The following is a 13,204-nucleotide window of genomic DNA, read 5'->3' on the forward strand; positions in this document are numbered from 1 at the left end:
ATGCTTGCAGTACAAAGATTTATAGCAATAAGCATTGTCTCTACGATACTGGAAGCAATTTCCAGTGCTTTATTTTGACAGGTAAATCATTGTAATAGAGAATGAAATTTTTTCTTGCAGTCCTACGATTGCTTTTATTTCTTACGCATTCATCATTTGCATTCTAGGCTTTAGACAAAATGGTGAAAGAATGGACGCCAGTGATTCTTGATATAATGCCGTACAAGGAAACTGGTACCTACATCATGAAGATCGGAGAAGACGTGTCCCAGCTGCTTGATGATCATATTGTCATGACACAGAGTATGTCTTTCTCTCCATACAAAAAGGTCTTTGAAGATCGTATCTCAAATTGGGAAGGAAAGCTACTTATGACGCAGGATGTCATGGATGAATGGCTCGTATGCCAACGATCATGGCTTTATTTGGAACCAATTTTCAGGTACATCGGGTTTAAAGAAGTTCAAATACTAAGAATCAATTTTTGTTTGAAAGATTTAGTATCACACTTTTCTAGAGTCAGCTCTCGCTTAAAGCGAGATAGAAAAGTAATTTGTAATTTGTACGAATAGATGATATCAAATGAACACGCCATATTTTCTAAAAACTATATATTTTATCCCTATCCCTTGATACCTGGTAAGACTCTTAAAAATTTGGAAACAGGAATTATATTTTTGTCCTGAAAACCTACGAAACAGTTAGTAAAAATGCCTCAGAATTTGATTTTGATAAGTATTCATATGAGGTTCTTATATCCAAAGTTTCATTCCTTTTAATAATGAAATCTTTGATCTCTCTTTTTCACGCTCTTTCTCTCTTTATTTGTATCAGTTCGGAAGATATAAATCGACAGTTACCAGTTGAAAGCAAAAGATACCAAACGATGGAGAGAATTTGGAGAAAGATACTGAACAATGCAAAGAACAACCCAAATGTACATTTTCAATTCTTAATTTCGAATTATTTTACTTCCTTTTTAAATTCTTATTCAAATTTATATGCTAAACTGTAGACCAGTTCACATAATTTCTTACCGTGACAGCAGAATTTATGCCTTTGAATTTTTCTTTGAATCCAAACTATCAAAAGTTCATAAAAGAAATTTCTACCTCTGAATGTGAAGCTGCAGAATTTCTACTTCTAGCTTAACAGACAGTGTTGATATCTGTTATCCCGTTCCTTCATTGGTGATATCTTTACTGTTTAAGTTTATAAGCTAAAGTTTAAGCTAGGAGAGAGTTAATAGAAGCGGTACTTTACATTGATGGCAAACAGTATGACGAATCAGTCTGGCTTTTTCTCAGAAGTTGTTTTCAGAATCGCGCGTCTAGGAACATTCCATGAAGACTTTTTGCATGATATAGCCAGATTACATCCTATTTTGTTACTTATACATATATATCTTAAAAAGTTTTTCTTTTTCAGGTAATTGATTTGTGTCCTGATCAAAAGCTGCTTGAAAATCTAAGAGAATGCAATAAGCTTTTAGAACAGGTATGCTGGTTTGTAGTAATTGATTACCATTATCATTCTAATGTTTATTCTCTGTAAATTAGTCATGAGTCGTGTTGTAGTATGTCTTCAAGCCACACGTGTTCTTTCTGAGTTGACACAATACATTGCTTTGATGAGAGTGAAATTATTTCGTTGGTGATGAATGCTTTCAGGAGGTTGAAAAGTGCCCTATTTTATCCTCCAGTAAATCCTTAAGCTTTGTTCACTCTTGTGGTTAGCTTGAATCAACAGTTTTTACATTTTTTTGAAGTTGTAAACACCGTGATTATTCATTTAAGCTTCTCGGTATATTTTTAGGTTTTTTAAAAACACCATGACATATGCAGCTTTTCGTAATTTCAATAATTTGTCCAGATTTATCTCAGACAAAACCTACCCTCTGACCTATTTAAACATTCTAAAACTTGATCTTCAATATCAGCTTTTATTTGAAGCAAATTTATCTCCTCAGGTCCAGAAAGGTCTCAGTGAATATTTGGAAACAAAAAGAACATCTTTCCCCAGATTTTATTTCCTGTCAGATGATGAGCTGCTGGAAATCCTTTCCCAAACAAAAGACCCAACTGCTGTGCAGCCGCATCTCAGAAAATGCTTTGAAAATATTGCAAAGGTAATTAACGGATTTGTCTTATTTTGGTTACATGAAATCAATCCTTCGTGGTTTTTTTATCGAAGGCATTTTTGATTTTATATCTTGGCTTTTCAGGTATAATTTCTCAGGTAAAATCATGTTACTATTTATATTAGAATTTTTTTAATCGTCAATATCTTACTTGATATGTTTCTTTATCCGATTTCTTGTCATGTTTTTGACCCAAAGTTTTTATATACAGTATACAATCTATTTAAATCATACTCTTATGTTAATAGTATTTTATTTAATTGTAATTTTGTTAGAATCACGTTTACTCACAAATCTTTTGTAAATCAAGACTTATTAATGATTTAAGTGATATTTCTGTTGGAATTTTTTTCTCTAGATCATATGCCTTATTGAGTCATATTTCTTTGTAACTTGCATTTTTGTTTAAACCATTTTCTTCCTATTCTCTTCCCATAGCTCAAATTTGAAGATGATTTGCGGATCTCAAATATGTACTCAGCTGAAGGAGAGATGGTACAATTTGCAGAACATCTTTATCCAACAGGAAATGTTGAAGACTGGCTGCTTGAAGTTGAGAACACTATGAGGTCCAGCTTGAGAGATATTCTTTTCCAAGCGCTGCAGGAATATGCTGATGTATGTCTAAACAAAAGTTTTGGAATTTTAAACCAACAAGCTTTACTTTATAGTTCAGAAAAGATTGTAATTTTACAGTGTTATGATCAAGTAATTTGAAGATAAGGCAGATCTAGATCAGAAATATTCTGTTATTTAGGCCAAAGGTCCTTGGAACGACAATAAGCCAAAATATTTTCACAAAGCTAACAAAAAAATGATTTGGTGGTAGAAAGATCCAACAATGCAACTCTCCACCCCCATAAAGGAGACATTGTTTCCTGTAGATTTAACTCTCCAACTATCTGGTGTGAATGAGAATTATTAATGTGAAGCTCTGAAAGCCAAGTAAAGCAGTATTGTTACAAGAAAGAGAGCAGGATGTTATTTACAGTTTGAAAATTCTAGCAAAGTGTACCAAATATTTTTACCTTTTTTGTACCTTTAAGTATTTTCTAGAGAGAAGTTGTAACAGGAATCTGAGTATTCTTGAGCTGCCAATATTTATGTACGGATGCGTTCAAAGATCATTTGTTTAATTATATCCTCCGTGTTTTTTGCCAAGGTGGAGCGCACAAAATGGGTATTGCAATGGCCTGGGCAAGTTGTGATTGCAGGCTGTCAGACCTACTGGACAAGCGAAGTATCAGAGGCTTTAGAAGAAGAAAGCCTTCCTGAACTTTATGAGCATCTCAAAGAGCAGGTATGGCGTTAATTATGCTGATTAATTATAATTATGCTGTATGCTGTTGATGTTATAATTCTATTGTAGAGAACTTCGCTATCGAAAAATATTTATAGACTGAATCCCTTGCACATTTAAGGATGAATAAATCACATTTTGTTTAATCGTGCAAACTTGTTTTTTAGCTTGGAAATCTGGTTTCTCTGGTGCGAGGTAACCTCAGCAATATTGCGAGATTAATCCTTGGTGCTTTGATTGTCATTGAGGTAATGCTTTTTGCAAATTTATTTTGCCATATTCTTGATTGATGTTTTTGTAAATGTTAATATTAATTTTGACGCAAAAAGTGAATTTTAAGTGTGCAATTGAAATTATCATGATCATTTTGATTGCAATTACCATCTTTTACCATTCTCGTCAAACGTCATATACAACAACATCATCATCAGCCATCATTAATAATCAGCAACATTGTCATCGCCACCTTTTATTTGTCAGCATAATCAAGAAAATACGTCTTCATCAGCACAATTTCTGTCTTTTTTGCTTACCAGATCTTAAATTTGGCTTCTACTTGAACATTTTAGGTGCATGCTTGTGATGTTGTTGCAAAGCTTCTAAAAGAGAATGTTACTGGTGTAAATGACTTTGAATGGATCAGTCAACTGAGGTAACTAAGTTTCTTTCTTTTCCACGTGATCGGTCAACTAAGGTAGCTGAGTTTCTTTCTTTTTCACGTGATCAATCAACTAAGGTAGCTAAGTTTCTTTCTTTGTCCCGTGATCAGGCATCTATGCTAGAACCGGTGTTCCTTTGTCAATGATCATTCCATTGAGGTAGCTGCGTTTTACTTTGTCACGGTTAATTTAAAAGGTTCACTTCAAACCCGTAGCTAAAACTTCTCCAGACATTGACGTGTTCTAAGTGAAATGGGAGCTTGCTCTCATTAGCAGTGTCGATACAATTTATCGTTATGTTATTTATTTGGTTGGTCGCTTTATAGATTTTTTTCAACATTACAATGAAACCTTTTCTATGGCCAAAATCGGAATTTAATATCCATACAACATACACCTTCCCACTACAGACATCAACCTTTGGCGTAGTGCCGTTTCTTGGAAATCTGCTTTCTTTTCTAGGTATTACTGGGAAGAAGATTTGATGGTCAAAGCCGTCAATGCTGCCTTCAGTTACGGCTATGAATATTTGGGCAACAGTGGGCGTCTTGTCATCACTCCTCTGACAGATCGATGTTATCTCACACTCACTGGTGCATTGCATCTGAATTTCGGGGGAGCCCCCGCAGGTCCAGCTGGAACAGGGAAAACAGAGACTACTAAGGTTTATATATTTGAGAATACCATCATGAGACCTGCATGACAGCTTTATAGTGAAATGCTTACCACTTGATCATATTTTGCGTTTATTACTATCTTCCTGTTGCATTAATTGCATATGTTTCAAGACATCGGACTTAAACTTACTAGGTTACTCTTTCTCTTATTTGTCTTTCAAAAATCTTTGTATTTTTCTTTAACGCAATCTTTGCTAATGAGAATGATATTTTAAATGGGAAGAATAGAAACAGCAAGCCAAATAAGGTGCATTTCAAAGACTCAAAATTTTCCTATATTTAGGGTTTACAATACTGCTGTAGAAAATTGCAGTCACCTTAAGACCCCGTTTACACTGTGCCGGATAAATTTTAACCGCATCAAAATTAGTTCTGATAGGCGTCCCGTTTACACTAGACCCACGCTATCCGCACGAATTTGAGAGCGGCTATCCGAACAAAATTAGTTCACCTATGAAAGTGGATTAAATTAGTTCGGATAGCTATGTGGCACAGTGTAAACGCTTTTATCCGGATAAATTTTATCCACATCGTATCTTGCTCGAAAGCTATTGGCTATTTCATTCAATTTAGTTTTCACTGTCGCCATCTTGGCTGCCTTGTTGTCGATAAATACTCGTGTTAAAAGTGCAGTATCTTGCCAGTTCACGTAAAATTGGTATCCTTATCAGCTTTCCCTACTTTCGTTGCTTGTTTAGTGTCATTTTGTTTCAAGAACAAACTATTAATACAAACTAGACCTTATTTGTATTGACAATATCTTTGAATTTGGTCTAAAAGGGAAGCAGATGATTCTGAAGAGAGTATGAAGTCTTTTTACGTTGGCGGGAATTTTGTTATCACTTTGTTGCCCAGATAAAACTTCATTTTGGGCGTTCTGTGCATGATTTAAGTCATGTGACTGCAGTTATCCGGCACAATGTAAACGGGAGGGCAAAGTGGACAAAATTTGTGCGGCACAGTGTAAACGCAAATCAATCTGAACAAGTTTTATGCGGATAAATTTTATCCAGCACAGTGTAAACGGGGTCTAAGACTTGCTAATGCATTCATTTGAATATTTTGTCCCTGTCAATTTAATGTTTTCTCTTGTTATGTTCAACTCTTTGGTTTGAAATCGTTCTTATTATTTGATTGTAATCCTTTTTATGTTAACACTGTCGCCCTTTTTACAGGATCTGGCCAAAGCAATGGCTATCCAATGTGTAGTTTTCAATTGCTCAGATCAACTTGACTACATGGCAATGGGAAAATTCTTTAAAGGTCTTGCAAGGTAAGAAATTTTCTTTATTTTTATAAATACCAGGCCATATATACACTTGGAGCCAAACATACCAAAATTAAAAGCACTATCCTTCAAAATGTTCACATCCAATACTCACTCATAGTGCGTTTTACTTGTAAATCCATCATATAAATACTTAGATATAAGTGATAAGATGTCCTCTGGAGTTTTAAAAGAATGCTAATGATTCCTATGAATCAAATCTCGTTAATTTTCTTGTGGTGAGTCAGTTGAGAAAAGTAGCTGTGGCCTGATTCTTATCCTTGATTGACTGTGATGCTTGATTTATTGATTGATCATCGATCATTGATCGTAAATTGACCAGCTAAGAAAAATTTCTTCTCTTACCCAGTGATTATTGATCTTGCAGTTATTTCATACCATATGAGCAGCCATTTTCATCGATCTATCAGGAATTGCCTTGATTTTTTATAGCTCTGGTGCTTGGGCTTGCTTTGATGAGTTCAACAGAATTGACATCGAAGTGTTGTCCGTGGTTGCTCAACAGATCACAACGATTCAACAAGCTCAAATTGCTAAAGTATGTCTCTTGAATTTCGTAATAGTCAACGCAGTTAAACCATTCTTTACATTCCCGTTATTATTTAAGAGTGAAAGAGAGAGATAAAGGACCCCCTGGAATAGCATTCTTTCTACGTTCATCCCCTCTCCATTTGGTATCTCTGTTAACCTTTCCGATTAGAGGAATATTCGAATTGTGTAAAGTTTAATTGAATTGAATTGAATTTATTGAGTTGAATTGAAGTGACTGTCTGAGTAAGGCAAGTTCCTGTACGGTGCTACTCCTTTTGATTGAGTTTATGACAAGCATAAACTATAATATACTGCAAGAACATGTATGAAATGTTATCAGACCCTGTGTTCGCAAAGAATCAAGGTTCATACATCTTCGTTTCTAGGTTGACCGCTTCCTTTTCGAAGGAGTTGAATTGGCCTTGAAGCATTCATGTGCTGTGTTTATTACAATGAACCCAGGGTATGCGGGCAGAACAGAGCTGCCAGATAACTTGAAGGTTGGTATGAAATCATTTTTGTATGATTCGAAATCTGAATTCCACCAAGGACGATAGTCGATCCCAATTCGAGATTTCAGCTATGTTTTTATATGAAAATTTAAATTATTCTTGCTTAACCATATTTAATACAAATAACATTAATTATGCTCAAAATTTTAGCAAATATTACGGCGAAAAACCTTGAAAAAACTTTTTGGCAAATATTACTCTGCTAAAAATGCCATACACTTAAATGCCATAACTAATCTCAAATCCAAATTCTGTTTTGCTGACATCTGCATTGGCTTTAAAGATTTTAGGACAGTATTAACAGTATAGACTTTGTCAATCTGTGATCAGGCCATGATTTCTTAAAAACATCGCCCTCAACCAGATATTTGCCTTAGCTTTTTGAATAGCATTTTTCCCTGTTAGTAACAATTCAATGCTATTTTCTTTGTTTAGGCTCTATTCAGGCCAGTGGCCATGATGGTACCTGATTATGCAATGATTGCGGAGATCAGCTTGTACTCCTTCGGGTTCTCTGAAGCTAAAGTTTTGGCAAAGAAAATTACAACCACTTTCAAGCTGTCGTCAGAACAGCTGAGTTCACAAGTATGTGTGTTTATTCGTTGCTTTTTCCTCAAGGAAAAGCAAATTTTTTCAGCCACAGGGCTCAGAAATCTAAACGTATCAAGTTACTTTCCTTTAATGGTTCAAAGTCATAATAATCTTACGGTTTAAAGAATCGTAGGATCGTAGGATAGACTTTTGTATTGTCTGTTTTATTTTCTTTCCTTTTTATCTCGAGTTTAAGAGATTTTTGCAAGTGTAAATGAGTAATTTGCAATGGAATCTTTGAGCCCACAAGTTTTGATAGCCTTTATGTATTCACATGCAGACATTAATAAGAAATTATATCTGTTTCTTCTTTACTGGTTACACAAATAAAAATAAAAATTTCCTCAACTATATTTACGAGCTTGACTTTAGAAGAATATTACAAATCTAAAAGAGTATAGAGAGGTGATGTGCTTACGAGTGGCTGTAGCGTTTATGTTTTTCCATCTGTGTATGAATAAGATTAACGCACCAAGTTAACAGTAGTCCAATGGCAGCATTGTTGTTACAGTTGCAACACAATTATTTTGTGAAAAAATTAATATAGGATTTCATTCATTAATAAAGTAGCAATAATGGCTGCAACAAGATACTAACGAAAATCTAACTTAAAGTATTGATAAGATTTAATCTTATTATAACTTCTTTTTATTTATTTTCTACAATTTTTGCTTGCAGGACCATTACGATTTCGGTATGCGTGCCGTCAAAACCGTCATATCAGCAGCTGGTAATCTGAAGAGAGAAAACCCAAATACCGACGAGGTACAGAGTTTCTTTGACCTTTTATTTGCACTTTGACCCTTGATCTTTGATTCTTTTAAGCTTTACCCTTTATTTCTTTGTTCAGCAGCTTTGCTCTTGAACTCATCAGTTTGATCTTTAATAGGCTTTTTTGTAAATGATTTTTTTACCCAGAATGAATGTCTGAAATATTAATAGATTTTGAAGAATTTTAAAGTCTTTTGTTCAATTTGCTTCAATGTAAAGTATTTATGGACTTGCAATAAGTGTGTGTGAGATGGCTGGTGAATTAAGACATAATTGCCTTTAAAAGTGAAAGCATCACCTCGAGCCTTTCCTTGTCCTTTTCGAAATCTGTTTTCTTTTTCAAACTACATTCCTAGATAAGATATCAACATGCTTTGTGCCATTAACTGCTCTTTATAAATGTTTGTATGGGATTTGTCAATATCTAAATGCATACCTATGATGAAGACATTTCTTCGTATTGCTAAAAATCCTAAAATGTATTGTCAGCGATGATTTTTGTTGTCAAGATAAATACTTTAGCCTCAACGCACCGTACTTGAACCTTAAAAAGACACAAGAAATATGAATTCAGCTTCATCATATTTCTCTTAAACTCTTGCAGGAACTGATTTGCTTACGTGCTATTAGAGATGTCAATGTACCAAAATTTTTATCAGATGATTTGAAGCTCTTCAATGGAATCGTTTCTGATCTATTTCCAACTATCAGGTAAGATTATTGATCAATACTATTCACGCAGTTACTGTATGTGCTATATTTTACCTCTATATACTCTATTTTTCAAAGTGCATTTCAAATTTCATTGAAAGCTTTAAATTGCTTGAAACATGCTGGGATAAAGTTGCTGTTTTGAAATTATATAATACGGAAAAGACGTCAAAAAAATGTGTTATGTTGTTATATTTTTTTCGAATGCTCAAAGCTGTTGGATTTGATAAAACTCCTAGACCGTATAAACACATTTTCTCATAAACCCAATTTTTATCTTTATTGAGAAGAAATTCAGCAAGATTCATTCGTTTAATTTGCATGGCCCTGTAATGATGGAGGGCTCTTGTAGCTCTTCGTTACTGCCATCGCTTATAGGTTCTAATGAACTAAAGCCGATCTCTTATAGACAATCATTCATAATTTTTTTATGCATAATTTTATAGATGCAATTACCAACTGCCTCTGAGATTAAAATTTCATCTCGTAACTGATTTTTCTAATTTCTTCCCACACTACCATTAACTCTGGTTTTTGTACCATTGCAGAGATGAGCCAGTTGATTATGGCAACCTCGAAGCGTCAATCAGAAAGTCAGCGAAGAAAATGAACCTTGAAGATGTTGATGGTGCGTTGTTTTATATTGCTATGGTTTTGCTATAAGATGGCTTTTGAGGGTTGATTTAACGCTGTGACTATGGTAACTCAAAAGGAAATTGAGAAACCAACTTAGAAGAGAGCATAGCTGCAACATGTTCTTAGATTCCCAAGGCGTAGATCATGATACTACTTAGATTTTATTTTCGTATTGGGTTCAAGCCTATGACGTAAGCCGTAAAGACAAATGAGTTAGACATTAAAAAGAAATCGAGAAGTTTTTAGCAAAATTAGATAGACAGGTTCAAATATTTTCTGACCTTTGCTGTTTTGATTGTTGGCAGGTTTTATCACCAAATGCATTCAGTTGTATGAGACTACTGTTGTTCGCCATGGTTTGATGTTGGTAGGTCCAACGGGCTCAGGAAAAACAAAGGTACGTATCGTATCCACTTTCTTATGTATGTGTGTTTAGCTGTTTAGGTTGGAACCATAGGACAGAGTTGTGTCAATATGATCCAAAGGGGACTTAGCAATCGCAATTGATCCTAACTAGCCACTTAAATGCAAGGAACAATTTTGCAATGATTTTTGAAAGCTTGTCATAATTTTCAAAATAAAATCTGAAAACAGAACTGATATCACAAAGAAAATAAGTATCGTCTCTTGAAACGAGGTATTTTGTCCCGACTGTTGGCTCTCTATCCATGTTTCTTCTAGGGTGAGAGCTAGGGGGCTCAAGGAAGCTAATGAAGAAAAGTTGACCAATATTTTTACGAGGGCCTCTCTTCTTATCTTTAAATCACCACACCCCAGCTTTCTTTAATTTACAATAGAGGCTTAATGGTAGTTAATGCGCGAGATATGGACTGCTAAAAATGTTGGAAACATCAACTGCCATTCAGTGCCTTTTTAATTTCTTGTCGAACTAGGTTTATATTTGCTACTTTTTTCAACATTTGTAGTGCTATGAAGTTCTCAAGAAGGCGATTACGTCATTGAAAGGCGAACGATCACCAGCTGGCACTAGTTTTGAGGAAGTCCAATCCTTTGTGCTAAATCCAAAGTCAATAACAATGGGGCAACTATACGGAGAATTTGACTTGCTTACCCACGAATGGTAATTTTGATTGTTACTTATTTAAAATATTCGTTAAGTGTTTTATGTTACAAATTTATGATACGGTTTAAGAAAATTGGAATAAGTATACGTATAATAGTTTGCATGCTGTTAGCTTTAACAAAATAATTATTACAAAATTATGATAATTAAATGAATAGAGTATTGGCAATAATGAAGATATAGGTAGGAATAAAGGCAATTTTTGGAAGTAAATACTTAACTGAAGGCATGCATGGAAATGGGAAAATAGTTTCTGAAATCGATCCAATATTTTTCTGAAAGCTCAGTATTAATCTGTGCTTAATTGCATGCTGCAAATATTTTTGCTTTGCTGATAAACTTGTTATTTGTTGTATGAATTTACAAGACAAGTTTTTATATTTTCATACTATTATTTTCTTTTGCATTATTAAAGTCAGAGTAGCAAAAGCTCTGGATCTAAAGCTAGACGTAGTTTACAGAAAAATCTTATCTTCCTCTTAAAAGGTTGCTCCTTTTCTTAGTTTTTTCATTCCAACTTTTAATTTAAACTGGAAATACCATTTAGCTGGGCATGTTAATTCTTGGAGACAGAACTATCTGTGTTTGCTGTCTCATCCATATTACTTATTCTGCTTTTATTTCTTCAAATAATACCCATACAAAAATGATGCTGTTTGAAGTGACGTAGCTCTTATCACCCTTCTACCTTTTTTATCTCTAGGACTGATGGGATCTTGTCTTCCCTTGTTCGTGTTGGTGCCTCAAGCACGACGCTTGACAAGAAGTGGTATGTATTTGACGGACCAGTGGACGCAGTCTGGATTGAAAATATGAACACAGTGTTGGATGATAACAAAAAGCTTTGCTTGACAAGTGGTGAAATTATCAAATTAACAGAGGTTAGAAATGTTTTAATTCCTCTGTGAATTATTAAAAGAAGAGTGTCATTATATTTTGTGCGAATTTTTGATAAACGATCTTTCATGTCTACCTTCTATAAATTGTTTCTACTTTATTAATGTTTCTTTATCACCACAAATCTAGTGTTTTAGCTTAAGAATTTTTTCGGAGAAGAGTATGCACCGAACAAAGCTTACACAAACATTGTTAGAAATATATTGGTAGAAATTTAAAGAAGAATAACGAAAAATTAGACACATTTAATGACCTAATATGTTTCTTGTGATTGAATGAAGGCATTTTGCGTTATGAAAAACGTTTTGCTCCTTGGCTAAATTATCTTTTTCATTCTCTCATGCAGTCGATGACAATGATGTTTGAAGTGCAAGATCTTGCTGTTGCTTCACCAGCCACAGTCAGTCGATGTGGAATGGTTTATTTAGAGCCAAGCATTCTTGGCCTAAAACCGTTCGTTAAGTGTTGGATGCAAAGACTTCCTGACTGCATCTTTGATCACAAAGAAAAATTGAATTCATTGTTTGAGAATTTTCTAGAGGTACGTTATTTATTTAAAGAATATTTAGAGAAAGCAAGTTAAAGAAATAATTTATAGCTAACATAGAATCTTACTTTGTCCTTACCCTTGATTATTATCAATATGCGTTGTGACGTGATTTATAATAACAACTTGTTATGCTATAATCAATCATAAGTTCCACTTCTCGAGTTGAACTATATTTTTTATCTTTGCAATACCAACTTTTTCTCTCTGTTCTCTAAAACTTCACTCTATAGCTCTTTATACCTACAGTGTAGCTATTTCAAGATTTCTCCCTGTAACCAATTTTTACTGCTTAAAACCTTTTTTATTATACTGAATACTGGATGCTAGAATCTGTGTTTTCTCAACCTCTTTCTTTGCATTTCAGCAATCGATCACTTACATTCGAAAGAATGCCAAAGAGTACATCCCATCGATGGACAGCAATCTGACATTCAGTTTAATGAAATTATTGGACTGTTTCTTCCAGCCATTCATCCCAAAGGAGGTAATATTTACTGTTACTGTTACTTTGCATTTAAAATTCGTTTCAAAAAGCCACCTCGCATTTTGCTTGTAGATTCTAAAATTTTAGATTGCCCGATTTGTAGAACGGTTTAAAAAATCTGCACAAGCTTCAGATAGTTCTAACAGTCTGGCATAGTTTATTCTGGAATCTTTCTGTTCAGCCAGTTTTTTCAGCAAGAGGGATATTAGCTTCGTTGATACAAATAACTTGTAGATATTTTCAAGATGCAATGACATAGAAATATTTATCGCTTAGTTGAAGGTATTAATCTTTTGCTCATCTCTTGATATTTCTGTGTTTGAATTGAATTGCATTTTTATTGTGACCAGCATAACATACTATATTCAGTTGA

The 13,204-nt window shown here is 34.2% G+C and overlaps 1 protein-coding gene across 1 annotated transcript in view; it reads left to right on the forward strand.

Annotated features, from left to right (window-relative positions):
* Positions 1–13,204, forward strand: part of LOC135686668 (dynein axonemal heavy chain 1) — a 62,630-nt gene that overhangs the window by 18,098 nt on the left and 31,328 nt on the right. The window contains exons 19-39 of the mRNA XM_065202982.2: positions 168–442; positions 835–937; positions 1,429–1,497; positions 1,970–2,128; positions 2,579–2,758; positions 3,303–3,440; positions 3,608–3,688; positions 4,010–4,092; positions 4,562–4,763; positions 5,952–6,049; positions 6,497–6,602; positions 6,982–7,095; positions 7,543–7,692; positions 8,377–8,463; positions 9,074–9,180; positions 9,729–9,808; positions 10,122–10,213; positions 10,743–10,897; positions 11,604–11,781; positions 12,144–12,338; positions 12,712–12,831. Coding sequence (XP_065059054.2) covers positions 168–442; positions 835–937; positions 1,429–1,497; positions 1,970–2,128; positions 2,579–2,758; positions 3,303–3,440; positions 3,608–3,688; positions 4,010–4,092; positions 4,562–4,763; positions 5,952–6,049; positions 6,497–6,602; positions 6,982–7,095; positions 7,543–7,692; positions 8,377–8,463; positions 9,074–9,180; positions 9,729–9,808; positions 10,122–10,213; positions 10,743–10,897; positions 11,604–11,781; positions 12,144–12,338; positions 12,712–12,831 — 2,772 coding nt within the window. The remainder of the gene's footprint in view (positions 1–167; positions 443–834; positions 938–1,428; positions 1,498–1,969; positions 2,129–2,578; positions 2,759–3,302; positions 3,441–3,607; positions 3,689–4,009; positions 4,093–4,561; positions 4,764–5,951; positions 6,050–6,496; positions 6,603–6,981; positions 7,096–7,542; positions 7,693–8,376; positions 8,464–9,073; positions 9,181–9,728; positions 9,809–10,121; positions 10,214–10,742; positions 10,898–11,603; positions 11,782–12,143; positions 12,339–12,711; positions 12,832–13,204) is intronic.

The sequence above is a fragment of the Rhopilema esculentum genome, chromosome 17 (assembly GCF_057945365.1).
Source record: "Rhopilema esculentum isolate cy_ngs chromosome 17, ASM5794536v1, whole genome shotgun sequence".
In the NCBI taxonomy this organism is placed as follows: domain Eukaryota; kingdom Metazoa; phylum Cnidaria; class Scyphozoa; order Rhizostomeae; family Rhizostomatidae; genus Rhopilema; species Rhopilema esculentum.